Below are 23,912 nucleotides of genomic sequence, written 5' to 3'. Positions count from 1 at the left end.
TATGCTTGGTGGTGATGATACTTATATGTTTATGCTTTGCGATGCTTCTTATGATGTGTGATGATGAATTTGTTGTGTGATGCTGCTCCTTATTGTTACGTGATGCTGCTTCTTATATATGTTGTGTATATTCAAATGAATTGAGCTGAAAAGAAACAGAAAAAAAAAAACTGGACAGAAACTATGCCGACGGCTTGGCCGTCGGCATAGGCCTGGCGTGAGCTCCCACTGGCCGACACGTGGCATGTCTATGCCGACGGCTAGGTCGTCGGCATAGACCTGCCCCAGGAGCGCCCAGTTTCTGACACATGGCATGTCTATGCCGACGGCCTAGCCGTCGGCATAGTTTCAAACTAAGCCGACGGCTAGGCCGTCGGCATAGACATGCCCCATGCTGAACGGCGTCTCGCCACGTGGCGAGAAGCCATTGGGCAGCACTTGACGGCGGCCGCCGTTAGGCGATGACGTTGCCGACGGCCAGGGCCGTCGGCATAGATGTACGGCCACCGTCGGGATAGGGTCTATGCCGACGGCTTTTCTATGCCAACGGTCATCCTGGCTACGCCGACGGATATTTTGCCGACGGCGCTATGCCGACGGGGGCCGTCGGCATAGGCCTGCCCCGACGGCTAGTCATGGCTATGCTGACGGCCCTGGCCGTCGCATAGGGTGCGATTCCGGTAGTGGGGGATGGATAGCACCCAAAGAAAGGGTATGAAAGTGTCAGGTGGAGTTAGCTTTTCGGTGAAGAACTGTCCCATGCAGGCACTGTTCCATTAAGAAATGTAGTAAAATTATCTTGTTCATTCTTTCCCCTGATCCTGCTACAAGAAGATGCTCATTTCTTAAAAGAAGCCATATATGTAGAGGGAAGGCGAGGAAGAGGACAGATCTATCCTGATGGTAGCAAGTGATGCTCTTAACGACAATGTGAACCCCAACCTTACAAGAACAATCAACCCTATTTGTCCGATCAACCTGTGCTTTGACCGGCCTTCCACATGTAAATACAAGAATGGCTGTGAGCCATACGAAAAATACTAGCCCAAGAATTCCATGACAAGCTGGCAGGTCTTTGACTTGCGGCAGCTGATTGTTCCCGGATGCCTCTTAATCCAAGCAGCATTACACCTATCAAACTTTTTGTAAATAGGATTTCTCTCATTATTTAGAGTCTCGCCTATGGATGGAACTATGCCGCCAAGCTACAATAAGTAGGTGAAATGATAGGCACACAACAAGCGCATGCAGAGCCAATATATTGAGCTAAGGCAAGACCCAGTGTTCTTATACACAAGGATAGGATGGTGGTTGCATTTCCGATCCATCCACCACATATTTAGATGGTGCTGGTTGCTTGAAATTGGTAGCCGACTTAATTATTCTCTTTGCCAAATAAATGTACTCTGTCAAATGTTCTGTAGAGTCCAGAATTTTGTTGTAAATTTTATCTTACTTCTCGATAGTATCTTACGTATTTTGAAGGTATCAATGCTCGCACCACCAATTTTTATTTATTTTTGATCTGCGCACCATCAGTTCTGATGAGAAAGGTGCCAGAGGGTGGTTGGCAATTCCTTATGCAGTGGGCTTCAGCCAGACCCAGAGTGGCCTGATGATGCGCATGCTAACATTAAACGGGACAGGCCCGTAATTCTATCTGAAAGTATGCACTGGTGCATGGTTTCTGATCACTTATAGATTTGTAACCAACTAGTTCGTTGCTAATTACTCCCTCTGTACTCAAGTATAAGTCTTTTTAGAGATTTCAACAAGTGACTACATGCGGAGCAAAATGAATGAATTTACACTGTAAAATATGTTTATATACATCGGTGTGTTGTAGTTCATTTGAAATCTCTAAAAAGACTTATATCTAGGAACAGACATATTTACTCCCTGCACAGATAGACGGTACTAGTGTCGGTACTGCTGCATTAGGATGACCCCAACTCACCCACGGTATGACAATCTGCAGCTTGCAACCATCTTGTGACACCCTCCGGTGTTCTGTCTGCTTGCGTTTTGGTCAGCCCTGACTTGAACATTTTTAGCTGTCGCCAACCCAACACACGAGACATGCTATTATGGCACACCAAGCCTCAAGCTCCTGGAAGAAAAGACTAGGTTTGTGTTGCGTTATGAATTACAATAATACTACTTGTCAATATGATCTTGCGGCATGCTGGAGATGTGATGAGCCGAGATGCTTATTGTTTTGCACGACTTGACCTTGCGGTGTGCTAGAGAGCAGAGTCGACCTCGGTGATCTCTTCAGCATGAGTACATGACTGGTCGGTGCTCTTTTTTTTTAAGAAATGGAATATATTAATATCGCGAAGGTACCAATTACACCCAGGCTCTGCATCAACAAGATATCGAAAGACATCCAAGATGCACATAACCAAAAATAAACTAAAAAAGAGAGAAATATAAAAACAAAGACCCTATCGTAGTGATGAAACGGTCGGTGCTCTGGAAGGTTGATGGTCCTAGTAAGTGCTGCATCACTACAGTCTCCGGTTGCTTGTGTGTGTGATAATCCCAAATAACTCTAACCAGAGTTCTCTTTGCTTGTGTGTGTGGTGCTGGAATGAGGGTTTCTTGATTCGCTAATTTTTTAAAATAATACATTTTTCGTAATTTAGTGAAATAATACGCGATTTCGAAATTTTACAAAATAATACAACGTCGGCTTATGCGGAGCCGATTGGGACTAATTGGCCACGGCGAAACTAATTGGATTCCAATCGGCTTTGGTAAAGCCGACTGGAACAAGTCGGCATTGGGGAACAAGTCGGCGTTGCGAAAGCCGATTGGAACTAATTGGTTTCGCTAAAACCAATATTTCGGTCCCGTATTATATGTACAGTTTCAGATTCCCGTGTGTTGCAATAGTTGAGAAACAATTGCAAAACCTGATTCATGTGTCATTATGCGTCATTTCTTATATCCAATTTTAAGAAACATTGGTGATATGGTTACATTGTTATCGCTTTTGGGAGCATAAAGTGTGGACCTGAAGAAGCCATTGTAACGATGTTCATCTGATGGAAGAGTAGCGCTGCTTGTAATAGTTTGTTAATCGGTTTTATTTTTCGCTTTTCAGAAAACATGAATATTTCTTTATTTTTAAAAAGTTGAACATCTTCGAAAAATATTTTTAGAATTGAACATGTTTTGACATCGATCATTTTTTCAACATGTGATTTTATGAATTTTATTTTTATGGAAAATTTTAAAAATAAGATTTTTATTAAAAATTGGAACATTTTATAGGAATTTTGAGCATTTTAAAATCATGAACATATTAAAAATATATTTTTTGAAAACAACAATAAATTAAAACAAGAACAATTTAATAGAATTGAAAAAATGGCGAAAAGGGTTGCGGGGTAAAAAATACAGTGCAAAATATAGCAAAAATATGGGCACATGCAGTTGTCAAGTTTGCCAACGCCGATAGCCACTAATTGGTTTCGGTGAAACAAATTAGTTCCAGTAGGCTTTACCAATGCCGACTAGTTCCAGTCGGCTTTGCCAAAGCCGATTGTAATCCAATTGGTTCCGCCGTGGCCAATTTGTCCCAGTCGGCTTCGCATAAGCCGACGCTGTATTATTTTTGTAAAATTTTGAAACCACATATTATTTCTCGAATTTAGGAAAATAAATGTATTATAATGAAAAAGATCTTGATTCAGTGTCACGTGAAGAAGCCAAAAGTATGTTCTTAGGTCTAACAACTGGGGGCTACATGACCTGCACGTTTGTTCATAGTTCTTACAACCGGGGGCTTTGAAATTTATTTATTTATTTGCTCTGTTTTCCATTGTGATATAATAGCACTTCAGATGTGCCTTTGAGCCAGACCCTAGGTGAATGTTCGGGGGTTGTTTTTTGATTTCTATGGGACGAGCAGAGAGCTAACCAACCGAATAGTGGAATTTGGTGTGCACATTGTTGACTGTCACAGTACTCAAGAGCATATAAGATTTTCTATTTTCCTGGTATTGTCCTCATGAGTACTGTACAGCCGGTGGTTCAGCTCCGTGAGCTGCTGCTCCTCAGTTGGAATGCATGCAAATCAAGCCCAACCGATCAACCAGCCAGTGACCAACGGGGGCCTGATGAATGGTTGAGTGGCTCCAACAATGGATGCTATCAGGCCAGGTCATTTACTCTGTTTTTGTTTTCACTAGGGTCGGCTGGACCGGACCAATCATCGGGTTCAACTATGCTGGGCCTGATACTGTATGTCTGCCCCAGGGCAAGGGCAAGGGCAAGGGCAATGATTTACCACCATAAGAGGCTGGTTGTGGCGGCATGTACTTTTGGATCTTGAGGTCCACCGACCACCGACGCGACAATATTTGTTGTTGCTGCTATGTCCCAGTTGTCAGAGGCTCAAAGTGTCACTGACCTTGAGTTCTAATGGGGGTATCAAACTCTCAATGCAAATGAAGGAGAGCACTACCCATATCCATCATCCCTGACATATATATGTTAACTCCTAAACCCTAACCATCTCCTGTAGTGAACCATGTAGCATCCTGATGCTTCCTAGTCCAAGTAGCGTTACATGCACACAACTTGTCGTAGTTGAGAGCTCCATCTTTCTCTGAAGTCTCGTCTATGTATGCAAGTATTCTTACGAGAGGTACACCAAGTAGGAGGTATGATAAGCGGACTACATGCATGTCGAGCGACTATATTTAGCTAAGAATAGATGCAGTGTTATTAAACAAGGGAAAGTTGGTGGTTGCATTAGCTATCAATCCACCACATATTAAGATCCTATCTTTCTTTCCATTTGAAAGAAAGAATTTGAATATCACCATCCATGTCTTTTACTTCAACAACCTCCATTGCTCTAGGTCCATCGGAAGCAAAAGAACTATCTTTTGAATGGCACATCATATGTGTTAATGTGTGAAGCTACTTGTTGGTGCAATGATAGGCCCCTTATTTTTTGTAGTTTGTTGACATAAATAGTATGGGACATGTGTTTGCTAGCTAGTGCACATAGAGTAACAGGTCCTTGAAGTATCGAGGAGTTTGATGCAAATGACGAGGATAATCTCTCTGCGTGGCAGCGAAGGTTATCACCGAAGATGAAGCTAACAAGAGTGGCCCCTAAAAATTGCTGAAGTTCAAGCAATTAGTTCGGTGTCTGTTCGAAGAAAATGAGTGCGTTCGAGGAAGAATGAAGACGAAGTGACGACGTAGCATTTGTTTCGTTATTCCTCTTTTTTCTTTGAGTCATAGGACCACCGTACTATTTAGAGGGTTGTAGCGTTCGAAGCTTTGATTCTCTGATGCTAAACCCAAATCCTATGAAAGATGTGAGAGAAATTTCTTTGTGCTCCGAGCAAATACTTGCTAGCAAGAGACTGTGATCTTCGTCGCCGCGAGAGATTTGTCTCGGACCGAGGAGTTAGCATTACTTGTTCCTCAAGTAATGTTACCGTTGCTCCAAAATCCGACCGTTGCAAATGTGTCGGTTGGCCATTGGCTGGACCTCATGTCCAAAATGGCCATCTCCCATCTGGGAAGGCTGTGCCTATAAATAGCCACCCCGCGCTGGCTTTGTCCAGCGGCTACTCCGTTTGATTCTGAGAAGATTGTTGAGCAACCCACTCTCTAAGCGATTTGATTCTAAAATCCACCGAGAGAAAAACCCTAGAGCCGAAGAATTAGATAGTGGTTCGGAATCACTGGAATCTAAGTTCAGTACGCTCCTCCTATTACTCTTGAGAGCTGCAAACTCTCTAGACGGTTAGGTGTCAATTTCTTCAGAGACCAAGTGTGATTGTGGTTCTCGAAGAAGAAGTCTGTAAAGGTTAGGAGATCGCCTTCAAGTATCTACCACGAGTAATCGGCATTGGTTGACGAATCGATTGTTGAGGAGAATAGGGTGAAGAGAGTTTATCTTCTGTGTTAAGTCACAGCCCCTCCAAGATGGCCTTTTTGTTGAAGTTGTGTAGAATATTTTGTATAAGATAGTTTGCAGTTGGACTTTGAGTCATAGATGTTTATAGACAAGATATCAAAGCCATGTCCTAGCATGACACTTATATCTCAGGCCTCCTAATATACGACAAGGGTAGAGACACAACGTAACGTAGGCCAACATCACATCACATATGCACAAGGAGAACTAACGGCATGTGACGGCGTTCTGGTGACCAATGCACAATAAAAAAAATGGCGGACAATGCACGTTTTTTTGGAACAGACAAAGGGGGGAGCATTCCTGCCTAAATATTATCTCATTTCAGAAAGAGTCTGGTCAAGTTTATAAGGGAAACTAGATCAAAAACCTTGACTGCCCCAGGGGCAATACACCTTGCCGAAGCAAGAAAACAAGAAACACAAAAATCAAGTACATAGTTACAACATAACACAGGAATCAACCACCTAGACAACAAGAACAATAGTGGCTTGGTGATGAAGCACAAGTTGTGTCATGAGAACATACAAGACATCACTGGCAAAAGAGGGAAGCCGTCGAGGCATCACATTATGCCAGATGACATCATATAGACAACCACTGAGAGAGCAACAACAACATCACTTTAACCATCGGCCAACACACATTGGACACAACAACCGCCGCTTCAAATGACCCCATTCTTCCACATTAGACCTATTGAACAGGACCTTGTGGTAGCAACTCTTTCTTCAGTGTTTTGTTCGCTATCCAAGGAGGAAGCCCTACAAGAGGGAGTACTTCCGCAAGAGAAGAGGACCATGCCTCACTAACCCGGGTTTGGAGAAATAAACATGCGAAGCGAAGAAGAGAAAGTCAAAAAGATGCAATGGGGATATAAAATTCCTTGCAACGGCTTTAGGATGGGGCACAACGCCCATATACGTTATCATTGTAGACTTCCACCCGAAATTTCACTGCCATGAGAAGTTGCTGCAAAGACAGAGGATGTTGAGGAAGCGGACTAACGGAAGGCGAGGAGAACAGAACAATGACCGGTGCCACCTTACCCGAAGCCAAGTGTTCCCACACCCGACGGGAGGGTGTAGGGAGTTGTGCGAGCCGATAGAGGAAGCGGGGCAGATCATGCTCACGATCAGAGAGGTTCAAGAGAGCAGGGTGCAGCCACGAGTGGCAAAGGTCGCCACATGGAAGGGGGTGGGGAGTTAAGTGAGGCAAGAGAGGGAGGGGGCAGAGCAGGCTCCCCGGGCAGAGTGGTTCAGGGGAGAAGGATGCATCGCCACAGCCATGATAGGAGAGGCCGCAACAAGGGAAACGGGATGGTCGATGGCTTGGAGAGACCAGGATGTAGGATGCGAGAGTGGTCGAGGATGTGAGGTGGTACCTAGCCCGGTGTCGCCGTGTCGCCATGTGCGGTGTTGTAGTGGTACCAACGGGACTGAACGATTGTAGTCATACTCCTGTGATTAGCCAATGTACAATGAACCTTGTTAACAAATTCAGGTATTGTGCCTCGTGTGATTATGTGATTATTTGATCCTTGGAGGATAGACTATGTTGCCTCGAATCATTCTAAAACTTGTGAACAAATCTTTGTCTCAATGTATTTATTTGCGCTACTTCTGCAGTTTGTTGCATGTAATTGAATTACCGGCTGATGATCGAACTTTACTATAGAGCATAATTGGTTGGATGCCGAAAGTTGGTATGCCAACATTTGACAATGTTGACTAGTGATTGATTGGCTATCAACTTCTCTTGTCAATCTTATGAAAACTTGTCAATTTTTGGCAACTTTTGATTTTGCCAAATGTTGGCTTACCGAACGTTGGCATCAAACCAATTATAATGTATACATATATCCACTGTCGCCCAAACGTCCCGGACGGCCTTTGGGTGGAATGTCCAGTCCATGGCGGAAGCCAGCTTGTTAACGACGCATGGCATGGGAGGTAGGTATTTTGAAAATTTTGCTGCGGGATGTCGCCATTTATTTGAAACGATTTTCCATGAACATGTAGCGGAAACAATGGCAGTACCGTCACATGCGCATACTCACGTGACATGTCTCGAGAGCTACATCGATTCAAATACTACAGACGTTGGACGTTCACCGCAAAAAGACGTTTAGAGGTTCGATTATAATACTCGAGGTTCACATGACGGTCAGGAATACTTTGAGAGAGGTGATGGTACGACTACTTTAGCTATTTTTCCGTTTGTTTTCGAGACCTGGGCAAGATAGCGTATTTCCCGGAGTAGAAAAAAAAAACTAAAATCGATGAAAGTAGACACGCCAAACTACAAAGTACATTGAACATCGCACGCGCTGTGGCACGCACGCTGCTTCACCGTGGAATCCCGAGGTTGCATCTCGGATGGTAAAAATAAAATAACAAAGCGGGCTCACGGTTCCAGTAAGAAAAATACTAATAACTGAGACTACTCGACCCAGTCTAATACTAGTCACTTGGACTGCCAGATCTGGATCTCTGCCTTTGCCTCACAAACACAACACATTCTTGTTGTGCGAGAGAGCAAGAGTTTGGTGGGTGTGAACGCCATGGCCGCAGTTGGGGGGCTGATCGCGAGAGCCGTCGGGAACCAAATCGCCAGCAAGCTGGGCGAGCTCGTGAAAGACGAGATCGCTCTGTTGTGGGGGTTTCAGGACGACGTCGAGGGCTTGAGGGAGAAGATGGAAGATCTGGATGCCCTGATGCGGGACGCCGATGATAGGCTGCGTCGAGGAGAAAGGGATGGAGAAGCCGTTGGGCGGTGGCTGGCCAAGTTCAAGGCAGTCGCCTACGACATTGAGGACGTCCTGGACGACCTGGACGCTACCAAGCTCGTCCAGAAGACCCGGTCCAAGGTACTCAGCCTGCAAGTGTTTTTTGTTTGTTTCTCGAGCTTGCCTTTCAAGTTTGTTTGTAAAAGACTCTTATGGCATAATCAGTCCACTGAGGTTTAAGTCATAGATGTCTCACGGGAGATCGTGTTTTTTTTCTAAGTTTATTTCAGGCTTTGTTGGCAATGTTTAATGTTTGTACATGTATTACCAAATACAGTTCATATTCATATGGATAAGCGAACCAATATGTGCTTGGATGGTTAGATGGACAGTGGTATCTTCAGCCCATCAGGATTTAAGTCATGCTGCTCATATTTATTCCTGGATTTATTGCTCATAGGGATATGGTGTGTGTTTTTATAAGGATGAGAGTATGCGCGTGTATATGAGCGACTGCGTAAACATGTTATTATGTGCGGATCATTTTTTTCACGATACATAGCCAATAAAGGAACGTAGGCAAGAGGCAGTAAGTACACGATTGAGTACAAAAAAGTCCAATCTATCCACAACTCGTAACTCCATAGTGAGGGCATTTTCCTTGTGAATACTTTGAATTTGTAAGTTAAATTGATGGAAGTGGAAATTTGCACCCGTTGCAAATATTTAGTGGCATATTTGAAACCAGGAAATTTTGAGTGCCATTTGGGTACACGGGTAATCATGAGTGGCATTTTAGAATTAATTCGAACTTTTACCCAGCATTTTCCAACTTTTTGTGAACCCATTTTCTGAGGATACGTTATGGGCCGAAACCAGTCTAGTCAGCCCATCTTCCCCTAACCTAACATAGAGCGAACCTTATCGTCTCCGCCGGCGCGGTTGTGGCCTTGTGGGTGCGGCGGCTACGGCCGGGACACGAGACGCAGATCGGCGGTATGGCGCGGTTGCGGAGGAAGACTGCGTTAGCGAGCAGAAGCAGAGGGCGGCGGTGGGCGTGCCGATGTAGGACAAGGGGAAGCAGTTCCAGCGGCGTGAGGGCACGCCCGGCCGGACTCGCGGCCCGCATGCTGCGAGCAGGGGCCATCGAACGGTAGAAATTTCTATGGTATTTTTTTTCATTCTGAACTTCATGCTGAGAGCATTTCATTCTGAACTTCTTAGAGACTGTCTTGATGCATTTTTTTTCATGAAACCTGACAGTATGAAGCAAAAATATGTCAAATGATGTTCACTCTCTTTGATTTTACAGGTCAAGTTATTCTTTTCTGGGAACAATCAACTCTTCCAGCGGTCAACCATAGCCCATAATATGAAGACCGTGAGGGAGAAAATAGAAAAAATAGAAAAGGAAGGTCAGGCACTTAATCTTGTGCGTCATGTGGCAAGGGCAGAGGGGAGCAGAAACAAGGAAACTTTTGCAGCTTGCAGTACTCAAGGCATGAAAACTGGAATGGTGGGGAGGGACACCGAGAAAGAGAAGATAATCAACCTGCTACTGACAAGTGAAGCTAATGAGGATATCTCCATCATTCCAATTATTGGGCTTGGTGGTATTGGAAAGTCAACATTAGCTGAAGCAGTTTTGGCAGATAAGAGGGTCAGTGTCTTCGATGTCCAAATTTGGGTTCATGTGTCTGAGCAGTTTGATTTGCACACAATTGGGAGTAGAATCATCAGAAGATTAAATAGCAATATCAACCTTGACAAATGTGATCTGCAGTTTATACATGATAATCTGAAAAAAGAACTTTCTACAATAAGATACTTGATTGTTCTAGATGATCTCTGGGAAGAAGATGGAAATAACCTAGAAGAGTTGAAGCGGATGTTGCAATATGGATGCAAGGGTAGCAGGATTATAGTAACTACACGCAACCAGAGCATAGTGCAAACACTTAGCACTGGTTTTCTTGCGAAAGACCAGAAAATCTGCCCTGTGCCTGAGTCTGACCAAATCAGTTTGGGTGTTTTATCACCTGATGACTGCTGGGAAGTAATGAAGCAAAGGGCACTTGGACCTAATGATGACCATAGTGGTTTGCAAGAAATTGGAAGGGAAATTGCAGCAAAGTGTGGGGGGTTACCAATCGTGGCAAATGCTCTTGGGCAAGTAATGTTTGAGCGAAGGACTGTTGAGGCATGGGAAGATATAAGAGACACCAAAGTTGACTTGGGTTTGAGAGAAGAACATCAAAACAAGGCATTAGAGCGTCTAATGCTTAGCTATTGCTACATGAAGCTTGAGTTTAAAATGTGCTTCACATATTTGGCGGTCTTCCCCAAGGGTTCTGTGATGGATCAGCACCATCTAATCCAGCAATGGACCGCTCTCGGATACATTAAGGCACATGATGATGGTGAAAGGTGTATCAACTATCTTCTTGGGATGTCGTTTCTTCATATTTCACGGTCATCCTCGGTGAGTGTTGAACTCTCTCTCTCTCTCTCTCTCTCTCTCTCTCTCTCTAGTAATATATACTCAGATTGTAGGTTTTTCGTTGATGTTTACTGTTTATTATCTTCAGTTGAATACATGTAAATGAATTGAATTATGTTTTAGTAATACTACTTTTCAAGACATAAATTTGAAACACTTTCTCTATTGAAGTCGTATTTGAAACTATAGCATTTAGCTAGTATTTCCCACCTGCTATGCATTACCTCTGTCCTAAAATTCTTGTCTTAGATTTATCTAGATACGGATGTATCTAGTCATGTTTTAGTGTTAGATACATCCGTATCTATACAAATCTAAGACAAGATTTTTGGGACGGAGGGAGTATATGTAACAGGTAGACAAAACATACCAAGAAATTAGTTATGTATACCATGTTGATTTTTTTACTGAGGTATATCATATTAATTGGAGCAAACATTTCTATTGTCTCTTCTTTTTCCTTGACTCTAGCATTTCCCACTTTATGTTAAAAGTGCGAACAACCTATTTCAATAATATTAGAACATAGTGATTGGATAAATAGCGACTAATCACTTTATAACTATACCTAATCTGTTCAAAGGATTCTACATTTTAGCTTACAATATTTACTTTTCCAGGTTGATCCAGGTCCAATGCATGCCAAAACTTCTCAAAAGTTCACCATGCATGATTTGGTGCATGATCTTGCATCAGTAATTACTTCCAAAGAGTTCATCATTTTGAACGCTGATGCTACCGAACCAAGGGGCTGGAATAGAGCTCGTTATTGCCGGCATGCACAATTGATCAACTACCAAAATCAAACCACGGTTTTCAAAGACCTGCCACCCACAGCTAGAACCCTCCATTTTAGGTATTCAGGAAAATTGCAACTTCCCAAAATGGCATTTTCTCGATCCAAGTACATACGTGTGCTGGATTTAAGTGGGCATTCAGTTGGAAGGCAATCTACTTCAAGCAACTTAGACCTTCATGGAAGTTCAGTTGGGGGGCAATCCACTTCAAGCAACGTGGTACTGCCATCGTCCATTCATAAATCGAAGCTGCTTAGGTACCTTGATGCCACATCCTTGCCAATTACATCACTTCCAAAGTCTTTCCACACACTAAAACACATGCAAACTTTAATTCTATCCAAATGTGCACTTGAAACATTGCCTGACACTATCTGTAGCCTCAACAAGCTTTGTTATCTGGATCTATCTGGTAATGTCAGCCTTACTGAGCTCCCGGCGTCACTTGGGAAGCTCTCCAAACTCTCTTTCCTCAACTTATTGGGGTGTTCCATGCTCCAAGAGTTACCCGAGTCCATCTACGAGCTAACTTGTTTACGGCACCTAGACATTTCTGAGTGTCGTACCATTAAAAAGCTCCCTGATAAATTTGGCACTCTTTTGAAACTCATCTTTCTAAACCTGTCTGGTTGTTCCAAGATAACCAGTCTACCTGACAATCTTAGACTCCAGTCTTTAGAGCATATGAACCTATCAAATTGCCACGAGCTAGAAAACCTACCAAAAGATTTTGGCAACCTTCAAAGGCTTGTGTTTTTGAGCGTTTCTGATTGCTACAAGGTTTCATTGCTGCCAGAATCATTTTGCCAACTTATTCATCTAAAGTTCTTAGATCTTTCTGACTGCCATGAGCTCATGGAACTCCCTGAATGTTTTGGTCACCTTTTTGAGCTTGACTCTTTGAACCTAACAAGTTGTTGCAAGCTGCAAGTACTGCCCGAGTCATTCTGCAAATTGTCTAAGCTGAGGTGCCTCAATTTGTCTTATTGTATGAGGCTTGATAAGCTCCCACCCTCGTTCGGTGACCTTAAGCTTCAATCATTGGACATATCTTGTACAGAATCCCTCGATGCCTTGCCAAATAGCATTGCTGAAATGACAAGTCTCACTCGATTTGAGGCCATGCAAGGAGTTCCTGATGTGATGGCACACGTTGGGGAAATTAAAAAGCATCTTCTTATTTCAGAAGAAATAGAGCATGTTGTACAACAGAGAGAAAATAAAGGATGCAGCAGTATAGTGGAACTTGCAGATTTGACTTGTTATGAGTTGGATGTTCAAGAGCTTCAGAATGTCAAGCATCCAGAAGACGCGGAGAGAGCAAAGTTGCGTGATAAATCAGATCTGAGGCAACTATCTCTTCGCTGGGGAACCAATGGAGGCGAGGGTAAATCTGTGTTGGAGAAGCTCACACCTCCCCGGACTCTTGAATTTTTTTATCTATTCGGGTATATGAGCAAGGATTTTCCTAAATGGATGTCTGACATCTCTTCCTACCTCCCTTCTCTCACCTTCCTCCGCCTTTATGGTTTAGGAACATGTGATACTCTTCCTCCGTTTGGGCAGCTACCAAATTTAAGATGCATATGTATGAAGAAAATGCCCAACATCAGGAAAATAGGCAAGGAATTCTTTGGGCACGGCAGACCCTGTGTAAAATTAAGATCGATACAGTTAGAGTCGATGGAGAACTTGGCTGAATTCTTGACAACAAGGTCAGGTGAAGAAAATGAAGAGTTCTTAATTCCGAATTTGCACTCTTTGTGTCTGTCGAACTGCCCAAAATTGAAGTTTCTGCCATATCCGCCAAGAAGTATGATTTGGTACTTGGAAAACACTGATGAGATTATTGCAGAAGGAGGATTTGGGAAGCTTTCATCTTCTGCACTTCCTTTTGAAATGGTAATAAAAAATTGCAGTTTTTCTCCAGACAATTGGGATAGACTTCATCACTTCCCCACCCTTGAAGTATTTCAAGTTGAATCCTGCAAGGGCTTGAGGGCATTGCCAGAGGTCATTAGATGCTTCACCTCTCTAAAAAGCCTAGTTTTGAAGTCACTGAAGGAATTGGAGTCACTACCGAAATGGTTGGGGTGCTTCATTTCCCTGCAACGTCTTCTCATCCAGGATTGTCCCAACCTGACAACTTTGCCTGAAAGCATGAAGGGCCTTACTTCTTTAACATATCTGTATATAAAGAAGTGCCAAGAATTAGCTGTGTTGCCACAAAGCCTAGGGCAGCTCATTACCCTGCAAGACATTTCCATCATCAATTGTCCCAACCTGACAACTTTGCCTGAAAGCATGAAGGGCCTTACTTCTTTAACAGAGCTTTGGATAGAGGAGTGCCAAGGCCTAGCTATGTTGCCAGAATGCCTAGGACAGATGATTTCCCTGCAAATTTTTTACATCATTGATTGCCCCAACTTGACATTTTTGCCAGAGAGCATGAAGAAGCTTACTGCTCTCAGAGTCCTAACTTTGAAGGAGTGCCAACGCCTACATATGCTGCCAGAATGGCTACAAGAACTCACTTCCCTGGAAGAATTTAACATCATGGATTGTCCCAACCTGATATCTTTGCCTCAAAGCATACAAAACCTTCCAGTCTTGAAGGAACTCTACATTTGCTGCTCTCCGATTCTGGTCGAGAGGTGCCAAGGGGAGGATGCAGGCCTTATTTCTCACATCCCGGAAGTGACGTTACATGTACCAGAAGAATGAGAGGTATGCAATTCCCAAAAGTAAAGATTTGTTCCTCTTAGTTACTTATGTCTTTATTTGCACATGCTTTTGCAATATTCGTGATGACCTCGGAATTATTTCAAAGGATGCATCCGTTGGTGTCTGTTCATACTTGATCTGTGTGCTCCATCGCGTTAATTAGTTATGCTTTACCAATGAGTAGATATCTTATTACCACGATATTCTCTAATCTCTAATATGGATCATTGGATTCTCTTTGTACATGTTTTTACATGAATACAGGAGGGTAACTTAATGTTTGATACAGGAGGGTGACTTGTGAAGACGCGAGAGCTAAAGCAAATAAAAAGTGCAAAGTTATCTGGATTCTGGAGAAATGAGTTATGTCTTTGTCTGGCGGTGGTGACTTGTGAAGCCTGACGGTGGTGTATTCCAGGCAATCTAGTGTTCTCTGTAATGTCAATCTGGAGCTTTCCTATCGGGAATGACCTTGTAACCAAAGCAATGGAGAGTCGGAGGCTGTTGCAGCAACCTACCATAATGTCAATCTAGTGCTCTCTGTAATGTAAGTCTACTGCTGCCTTCTGACCCAACCGCGGTGCGGCAGCAAGGTTCGCTTTGATTCAATGTTTTGATCAGCTATATTTTCCTGCCATGGATTTTTGGAGCTTGCTCTGCTAATCCGTATTTTTTTGCATAATTTTTTTATCAGAGTTTTGGTCTGACCATGTGGCAACACCAGCCCTGAAGAAGGCACGAACAGGCCCACATTTGTTCCACCTGTGACTCTGTACTCTCTAGAACAGAGTGGAAGGACTAAGTAGAATGTTTCTGCTTGCTGACAAGTGCAGAGTGATGACGAGGAGACATGCAGGAGAAAGTTTCAGAGCAAAAGGGAGAGATACGTAGACTCTGAAAACTGAAAAGTGTAAGTATCAAACTGAAAACTGAAACTCTGAGCAGTGGTCTCTAATGTACAGCTTGCAGTTATGTCTGTCGTAACGCATTTTTGGCCCTTGCTAACATCCCCGTTGGCAAAAGTTGTGGTTTTGTCTCAATATGGTAGCAGTAGCAGGTGGACTATTTCCCCGATTCCCCTAGTGTGCGGGTATGTATATGTAATTCTGTATGCATGAATCCAAAATTTAAGCAATCTTGTTCCTGTACATTCAGGTGCTGTGCCGAGGAGACGTTGAAATGCCATTTGGCACAATGACTTGAGATCAGAATACGAGGTTCTCAAGAGGTCGGAGCCCTTCAACCAAGCAAGTTGAGGTGTTGCCGGTCTCTACTCCACTGCAGAGCCAATTGGAGATCCTCCTAATTGAGGAGACAAAGCTTAGGTGTGCGAAAGTCATGAGTTTTTTTTTTGCCGAATCAAGCTTTGTTAACCAAATACTATATTGTTTGCATTTTTTCTGCCTGGTTTTCGGTTTGTTCTGGCTAATCCTGATCTGTTTCCAGACTAATGAACCTTTTCTTGTTTCCTCAACTTCCTAAGGTAACATGGATTAGCCTCTCACAAGATGCTTCCACAGCTTAACCCGGGCATCTTCAGTTGGACTGTTGGTGCCAGACCAAAGTGGGAGGTTGCAGCAGCATTTTCTGCCTGCCCTTCTCCAGATGGTAGCCACCCCTTCTCTCTTTCACTCACGTTTTTGCTGCACCACCAATGTAGTACATCTTCTGAGCTTTCTTCTTACTACAGGTGCACAGCACAAGCGTCAATCTTGCCACAGTTCGGACGCCTTGCAATCGGAAATTGAGTCATGACGGAAAGCGATGGTGGAGATAGGCGATATAGAATCCAGGAGATGCAACAAAAATGATCTGGATCTGGACTGACTCTGCGGGATCGCCGGTGTTTTTTTTTTCTTGTATCCGGAGTGTCATCTTGGTTGCGTGTTCATAGCCAGGGTGAAGTATTTTGCTCTTCTGACTGTGTATGTCTTGGGACTAGCAACAGTGTGAGATAATGTAAATGCGCAAGGAATCATCGTGATGTTCCGTATGAACTTATAATTTATATTCTCTTTTCTGAGAAAAAGTTAATGTATTATCTTACAACCTTCCATTATAAGATTGCTAAAATTACAGCAAAGTAGCTCTCCAGCAACTAAGCTAACAAATACAGTATAACGCACGTAACTATGTTCAGAGGCCATGGAGCTCTGCTCATGGTGAAATAGCAGTGATGCAATACATACATCATATATGCACGGTGGGCTACTGGTGTCTTTTATTGGAGAGAGTAGTTTTAAGGGTGAACAATTATTAGGTCACTACCCAAGCCAAGGGTTACCCTGATGACTACTCATCCGAGGTGCCGAGTTGGAGATGCTCCCTCTCATCCCTGACACATGGCCCCATATGCAGAGCAACTGAAACCTTGACACGCCCCCATCAAGTGCTGATATAGGGACAACGAGATTGATAGTGGGAGATATCTCTGCCCTTCTCCAGATGGTGTACATTTTCTGAGCTTGGTTCTTATCCATCTCAGGGGGGAAGGCAGCAGAGTACAAGTGCCGATCTTGTTGGTTGTGACAGCAGTAGCACATCGAGTCATACCAATTTTTTATCAGAGTTTAGGTCTGACCATGTGGCAACAGCAGCCGTGGAGAAGGCACGAACAGGCCCACATTTGTTAATTTCCACCTGTGAGTCTGTACTCTGTACAACGGAGTGGAAGGAGTAAGTACAAAGTTTCTGTTTGCTGGCAAGTGCAGAGTGGTGACGAGGAGACATGCAGGAGAAAGTTTCAGAGCTAAAGGAGGACTCCAAAAACTGAAAAGTGTAAGTACCAATCAAACTTGACTGTTTAGGTGGACTCTGAAAACTATTTTTTTTATTTTTTCTCAAAAGGATTGTGAATTTATGATTAATAAGGGAAGAAACTCTGAGTAGTGGTCTCTAATTAGAGCTTGCAGTTATGTCTGTCGAAACGCGTTTTTGGCCCTTGTTAACATCCCTGTTGGCAAAAGTTGTGGTTTTGTTTCAATATATGCTAGCGGTAGCAGGTGGACTATTTCTCCGATTCCCCTAGTGTGCGGGTATGTGTGTGTAATTCTATATGTATGAATCCAAATTTTTTGCAATCTTCTTCCTGTGCATTCAGGTATTGTTCTGAGGAGAAGTTGAAATGCCATTTGGCACAATGACTTGAAATCATAATGCGAGGTTCTCAAGAGGTCAGTGCCCTTCAAACAAAGAAGTTGAGGTGTTGCAGGTCTCTTCTCCACTGCAGAGCCAATCAGAGATCCTAATAGAGGAGACAAAGCTTAGGTGTGTGCAAGTCATGCATTTTCTCTTTTTTCTCTTTCTTTGGTGAATCAAGCTTTGTTAACCAAATAGTAGATTGTTTGCATTTCTCTGTCTGGTTTTCGATTTGTTCTGGCTAATCTTGATATGTTTCTTGACTCCTGAACCTTTTCTTATTTCCTCAACTTCCAAGGTAACATGGATAAGTCCTGTCACAAGATGCTTCCACAGCTTAACCCTGGCAACAGAACAATCTGGATGCACGAGTGTCTTCAGTTGGATTGTTAGTGCCACACCAAAGTGGGAGGTTACAGCAACATTCTCTTCCTTCTCTTCTGCAGATGGTAGCCACCCCTTCTCTCTTTGAGTCATATTTTTCTGCACCTCGAGTGTACATCTTCTCAGCTTTTCTTCTTACTTCAGGTGCACGGCACAAGCGTCGATCTTGCCACAGTTCGGACAGCATGCGATTGGAAATTGAGTCGTGGCGAAAAGCGAAGGTGGAGATGGGCTGATATGGAATCCAGGAGATGCAACAAAAATGATCTGGATCGCCGATGTTTTTTCTTGTATTCCGAGTGTCAGCTTGGCTGCAGGTTTGATAGGCAGCGGAGAACGCATGAAGAAGCCCAAATCTGAAAATCCGTTCTGCAGGTCCGCTCTGCAGACTGATAAAAGATATAGTCTGAGCATGGACGCCAGAACATGCACTCTGAAATCTGAAAAGTGCAAGTATCAACCGAACTTGACTGTTTAGGTTCAGTTCTAAGACGCAAGTTCTTTTATTCATTATAAGAAGAGAGTACCACAAGTTTCTCTTATTCCTTTTCAAAAGAGTTGTGATGATCTGGAAAAACTCTGAGCACTTATCTCTAAGTATAATGTAGAGCTTGTAGTTATGTCTGTCGAAACGCGTTTTCTGCCCTTGTTACATCCCTGTTGGCAAAAGACGTGGTTGTGTTCAAATACACTAGCAGGTTGATTATTTCCCAGATTCACCTACTGTGCGGCCGTGCGGGTATGTATCTGTAGTTCTGTATTTTAAATCTGAAATTTTAAGCAATTCTGTTCCTGACTATGCATTCAGGTACTGTGCGAGGAAAAGATCAAACAAACAAGCTCAGCTGTTGTCTCTCCTCCATTGCAGAACCAATCGGAAATCCTAACCGGGGAGACTGAATTGTACAAGCTTAGGTGTGTGCAAGTCATGGTGGTGAATCAAGCTTTGTCAACCCAATAAATTGTTTGCATTGTTCTGGCCAATCTTGACCTGTGTCCCGACTCCTGAACCTTATCTTATTTCCTCAATATCCAAAGCTAACATGGATAATTCCTCTTGCAGGAAGACAGCCCGAGACCGGGAAACAGACCGAGCTGGATGCGCTTCCTCTTGCAGGAATGTTGCTTCAGACACGGGAAAACACTCACATCCTGAGCTGATAATTGATACGGGGATTACATCTTCAGTTACTGTTGGTGGCAGACCAATGTGTGAGGTTGCAGCAACATTCGCTTCCCTTCTCCAGATGGTAACCACACCTCTCTTCCAGTCACATTTTGCTGCACCTCCACTGTACATCTTCTGAGTTTTCTCCTTACGTCAGGTGCATAGCACAAGCGTCAATCTTGCCACAGTTTGGACAGCATGCAATCAGAAATTGAGTCAAGACAGAAAGCAGAGGTGGAGATGGGCCGGTAAGGAATTCAGGAGATGCAACAAAAGGACTGACTCTGCCGGATCGCTGATGGTTTCTCTTGTATTCCGAGTGTCAGCTTGGCTGCGGGGTGGTAGGCAGGCTGAAGGATGGCGCTGTTCTGAATGTGTGTGTCTTGGGACTAGCCGCAGCGAGAAATGATGTAAATGCACAATGAATCATGGTGATGTTCCTTATGAACTTCTAATTCATAGTCTTTTCTGAGAAAAAAAAGTATGATCTTACAACCTTCCATTGTAATATCATCAGTAAAATACAGCAAAGTAGCAGCAACTAAGATAACAAATACAGTATAACGCACGTACCTATGTTCAGAGGCCATGGTGCTCTGCTCATGGTGAAATAGCAGTGGATACTGTACACACATCATATATGTACGGTAGACTACTGATGTCTTTTATTGGAGTAGGTAGGTTTTCATGGTGGACAATTAGCTCACTCACTAGTCACTACCCATTCATTATGCACTTTCTGGATCGCTAGTGTTTTGGTGCCTTCAAGCGTTGAAATGCCAGCGCTAGAAATGACCTATTTGCCGGGAACCCGGGAGCGCCTATACATCAGGCACATGAAAAAATTGTTTGTATCAGTCACTTTTGTTAATCATTACATCTTTATTATACGACCGAAAACAGATCATATACTGTTCATCTTCAACCTTTCTTTTCTTCTTCCTCATGCAGCCGCCGGTCGACGTCCCTTCCCTAATCAGTAATCACGCCGCCGCCTTGGCCATCCCACTAAGCCCTGGCCTGATGAACAGCTAAGGTGACCCCCCGCCCCGCGCCCCTCCGTTAAGTTTTTTAATCACTCCCGCCTGCTGCTGCTCATACACAGCTGGGACTCCTGTGGCTGGTGCTCGTTGCTACAGTTATTTGCCACACTTTACTGAAAGTTCTATGATTTATTAGGATTGTCTCACTGGTGGATGGATCCAAGCCCCAATCATTTTTCGGGAGGTAAATAATCAAATGGGTAAGTAATGTGTGGGTTAAGATCTAATTTCCATAGGTAAAAAAAAGGTGAACAAAGCCTTAAAAAAAGGGTTGGCATATCTAGCGAACGTTCGCCACAAGAGATGACATTTGCGAACGTTCATCTGGCAATTTTAGTGTATTTGGAGTACCTGGGTGGTCTTTTCGTAAAACTATCATGATATTCCTTTAATTTTGAGTCTGAAAAAGTCATCCAAACTAGCACATCGTAGGATCAAAATTGTGCGGCAGCTAGGGCGTTCGCTGGCAGTTTCTTGTCGACCAAACTGTCCCGCTCCTCCTCCGCGTCGTCTCCCGCAAGGCGGCCCGGAGGCCAACCCCAACCCTCGCCGCCACTCCCTCCTCCTCCCTCGGCGCCGCCCAGGGGCGCGGCCGGACGAAGCCCTGCTGTTGCCGGCGGCGGCGGGCCCCTTTGGCTCCCCGCTCGGGCGGTGCTGGCGCGAGCCCGCGCCTCGGGCTGGGTCGTGGTGCTGCGGCCGGGCTCCAGGGCGGCGCCGCGGGCGGGTGCGGCGCTCTGCCGTCCCTGCCTCCCCGCGGTGGGCGGCTCGGCGAGTGGCGCGCTTGTGCCCGAGATGGCGGCGACTCCAGCGCGGCCAGATCTGGCTCAAGGCGACGCGGGCTGCGGGCTGCGCGGGCTGTATGTGGCCACCTCTGCCGTGGCCGCGGCAGGTGGTGTTGGCAACGCAGCAGTTGGTGGTGGTGGTGCGGGCCGGAGGTTGGAGACGACGGCCGCGGCGGCTCTTTCAGATCTGACCTCTCGGCGGCGCGGGCCGCGACGGCTAGGGCTGCGCGCGGCGGCCCTGACCAAGGCCCCCTCGGCTGGTCGGGGTGGCGGCGCAGTGGTGGTAGCTGTGGAGGTGCGTGCCCGGCGGCTGCTATGGTGGGGGCAGGTTGATTGCGGCGGCGGCCAGATTGTTCTGGCGTCGGCCCATCTGAAGGCTGCCTGTATTGGCCTTCGACCCCTCTCCTCGGCGTCCATTCGCTTCTCTCGCCGGAGGGCTGGCCTTCTCCCGGCTGCGGTCCATCGACCATCTCGCACCTGGTGCCGTTGGACCGAGCTGGTCTCGTGCCCGGCAGCAGGACCGGTGATACGGCCATGGTACCGGTGACTGATGATACTATTCAAGCTGAGCTAGTTACAGAATTAAGACATGAAAAAGTTACAGCAAATAATGAAGTGCATGCAGCCCTATTTCATCAAGGAAAGGATGGTAATTTGCGTCAGTTGTGTGGATCGAGAGTTAATTCTATAATTAACAGACCAAAGACCAATGACGTGGTGCATGCATTAGATTTAAGAGATGTTCTACATGGTCCTGCACACATAATACAACCAGATTTGGACTATAAAAAAATAGGACGCTGGGGAGGATTAACATGGCCCAACAAGGCAAGAGATCAAGGTAGTTTGCAGAACAAAATTCAAAGGAAATTGTATCACTCTATTCGGCCGCATTATAGAAAAATATCGGAGATTAATAAGGAGCCAACACTGCCTTTAGTCGAGCCCAATTTCCGTACGCCTCCAAGCTGGCTTTCTCGACGGCGCGTATGTACGTGACATGCTGATCCACATGCATGCATAGTTAATTACTCCCTCCGTCTCATAATATAAGACGTTTTTTGACACTACACTACATTATGAGACGGAGGAAGTAGGTTATTAGGTTCACGTTGTTTGGCTTGTTAGGATTCTTTTTATTTTAAATATTTCCTTATCCCTAGTTTACTTGGGAATCACGTGGGACTTGGCCCGTTTGATGTAAAAAGACATGGCTTCGGCCAGGTAGGGGGGGATATATACAGAAAATTGGGGACGATATCTTGTGTATTATCTGTGATTTTTTATCGTGGAAAATTTACTACCGACGGAGGGTTGATCATCACATCGACGCCTACGTGCTGATCCAATGGGGTCATTATTTTTATTCGTGTATTTTCGTATGCGGGTGAAAATTATCTTGAAGGTTGCGAGGAGGAACAAGGGACGAACTATTGATCAAGCATCGCCGTGAAAGATCGGGCCATCTACACGCGCGAATTAGCATCTCGCTAGTTTGTGCTTCATCAACCGGCCCGTCCCGCCCCTGACAGCAGGACTGTGCTCGTCTTGCGCCCGGCAGCAGGACCGGCCCGTCTCGCGCCCGGCGGCTGGACTGCGCTCGTCACGCGCCCGGTGTAGTAGGACGGCTTAATGGAGGCTTGTTGTGGCCGGCCTATTGGGTCTCGGCGCTGGGACCGGCCAGGGGTGCGAAAGGCGGATCCTTTCCACCCGTCTCTGCGGTTGGCGTAGCGGTGGGGCTCGGGGTACTTGGTGTCAAGGTCTTGGATTCTGGGACGGTGGCCCTGGTGGTGGTGGCACGATGCTCATGGGCAGAGCTCGTGCCTCGGTGTTGCCCGGATGCCACGGCCGTGTGGGCGGCGTGGTAGCCGGGTGTGGCGTTCGGTGGAGGTGAGTGTTGGCCGGGGTGAAAACCTACTCTATCTTCGGACGGACCGGCGACGACGAAGATCGCTCCCTTCTTGAAGGCGTCGTCGCGGCTATCATTGCCCGTCGTGTTACTCCAAAGAAACTCTGATCTTCGGATCAGGCGGTGACGGCGCTCCGGTGTCGTATCCTCCCTGAAGGCACCGCCTTGAAGCCCACGGTTCGTCATATGCGGCTTCACTTCTTCGGATGAAACCCCCGGCGGCTCTTGTAGTGCTAGGGAGTGTGTTGCTACGCTCAATGCCTATATATCCTGTCTTGGGTGTGTGTGCGTTTGTGATGGGTGAGTGTGGTTGTACCGGGCACTGCTGGTCTATACTTTATATATAAAGCGGGGCGAAAGCCTTTTTCGGTAGTGTTGGCCAGTTACTAATTAAAAAAAAACAGGTGAGCTCATCTTCTTACCCAAATCTACCGCGACCATGGATTCGGGGACGAAGGGCGGCGGAGGTGGGACTTTGACGGCGCATGTACCCAGGGAGGACGGCGGTCGGATGCGGGACCAGCTGCGGCTGGTCGGGCACGCCGCTGCGGAGCAGATGGCGCGGAGGCGGAGAATCGCCGCTCGTACGCCGCCTGAGGTATTCGCCCGAACCTCCCTCGCGGTCTTCTTCCGGTCGTGATTGGCTGCTCCAAGTTGGTAGATCTTATAATCAAATTACCTGTATGTTCAGTTTAACTTATGAGCAATTCCCTGTATAGTCAGTATGTATGTATCTGCAACTCTTAAAAGCGAATGTTCTCTAATTTACATGGGCCAATTCTACTTTGA

The 23,912-nt window shown here is 45.1% G+C and overlaps 1 protein-coding gene across 12 annotated transcripts; it reads left to right on the top strand.

Moving 5' to 3' along the window:
* Positions 1-8,429: 8,429 nt before the first annotated feature.
* Positions 8,430-16,753, top strand: LOC109741674 (uncharacterized). Of its 12 annotated transcripts, none has more exons than XM_073511190.1 (8): positions 8,430-8,819; positions 9,991-11,160; positions 11,799-14,702; positions 14,989-15,246; positions 15,394-15,613; positions 15,855-16,024; positions 16,183-16,307; positions 16,390-16,753. In XM_073511190.1, exons 1-3 carry the CDS (start codon positions 8,514-8,516, stop codon positions 14,697-14,699), a joined length of 4,377 nt encoding a protein of 1,458 aa, XP_073367291.1. In that variant the 5' UTR covers positions 8,430-8,513; the 3' UTR covers positions 14,700-14,702; positions 14,989-15,246; positions 15,394-15,613; positions 15,855-16,024; positions 16,183-16,307; positions 16,390-16,753. The 12 variants fall into 12 exon arrangements, with proteins under 12 accessions (XP_073367291.1, XP_020156334.1, XP_073367290.1 ...); XM_020300745.4 differs by having other exon boundaries at positions 14,989-15,292; positions 15,394-15,609; XM_073511189.1 differs by having other exon boundaries at positions 14,989-15,292.
* Positions 16,754-23,912: the final 7,159 nt, after the last annotated feature.

Source organism: Aegilops tauschii, chromosome 3 (assembly GCF_002575655.3).
Source record: "Aegilops tauschii subsp. strangulata cultivar AL8/78 chromosome 3, Aet v6.0, whole genome shotgun sequence".
Taxonomy (NCBI): Eukaryota; Viridiplantae; Streptophyta; class Magnoliopsida; order Poales; family Poaceae; genus Aegilops; species Aegilops tauschii.
The sequence above is the reverse complement of the archived record's forward strand: the minus strand, read 5'-3'. Positions and strand labels throughout refer to the sequence as shown.

Coding starts and splice junctions, on each gene's coding strand:
- LOC109741674 (XM_073511190.1), top strand. CDS start 8,514: ATGGCCGCAGTTGGGGGGCTGATCGCGAGAGCCGTCGGGAACCAAATC. Junction 8,820..9,990: donor TCCAGAAGACCCGGTCCAAG/GTACTCAGCCTG, acceptor TTGATTTTACAG/GTCAAGTTATTCTTTTCTGG. Junction 11,161..11,798: donor ATATTTCACGGTCATCCTCG/GTGAGTGTTGAA, acceptor TTACTTTTCCAG/GTTGATCCAGGTCCAATGCA.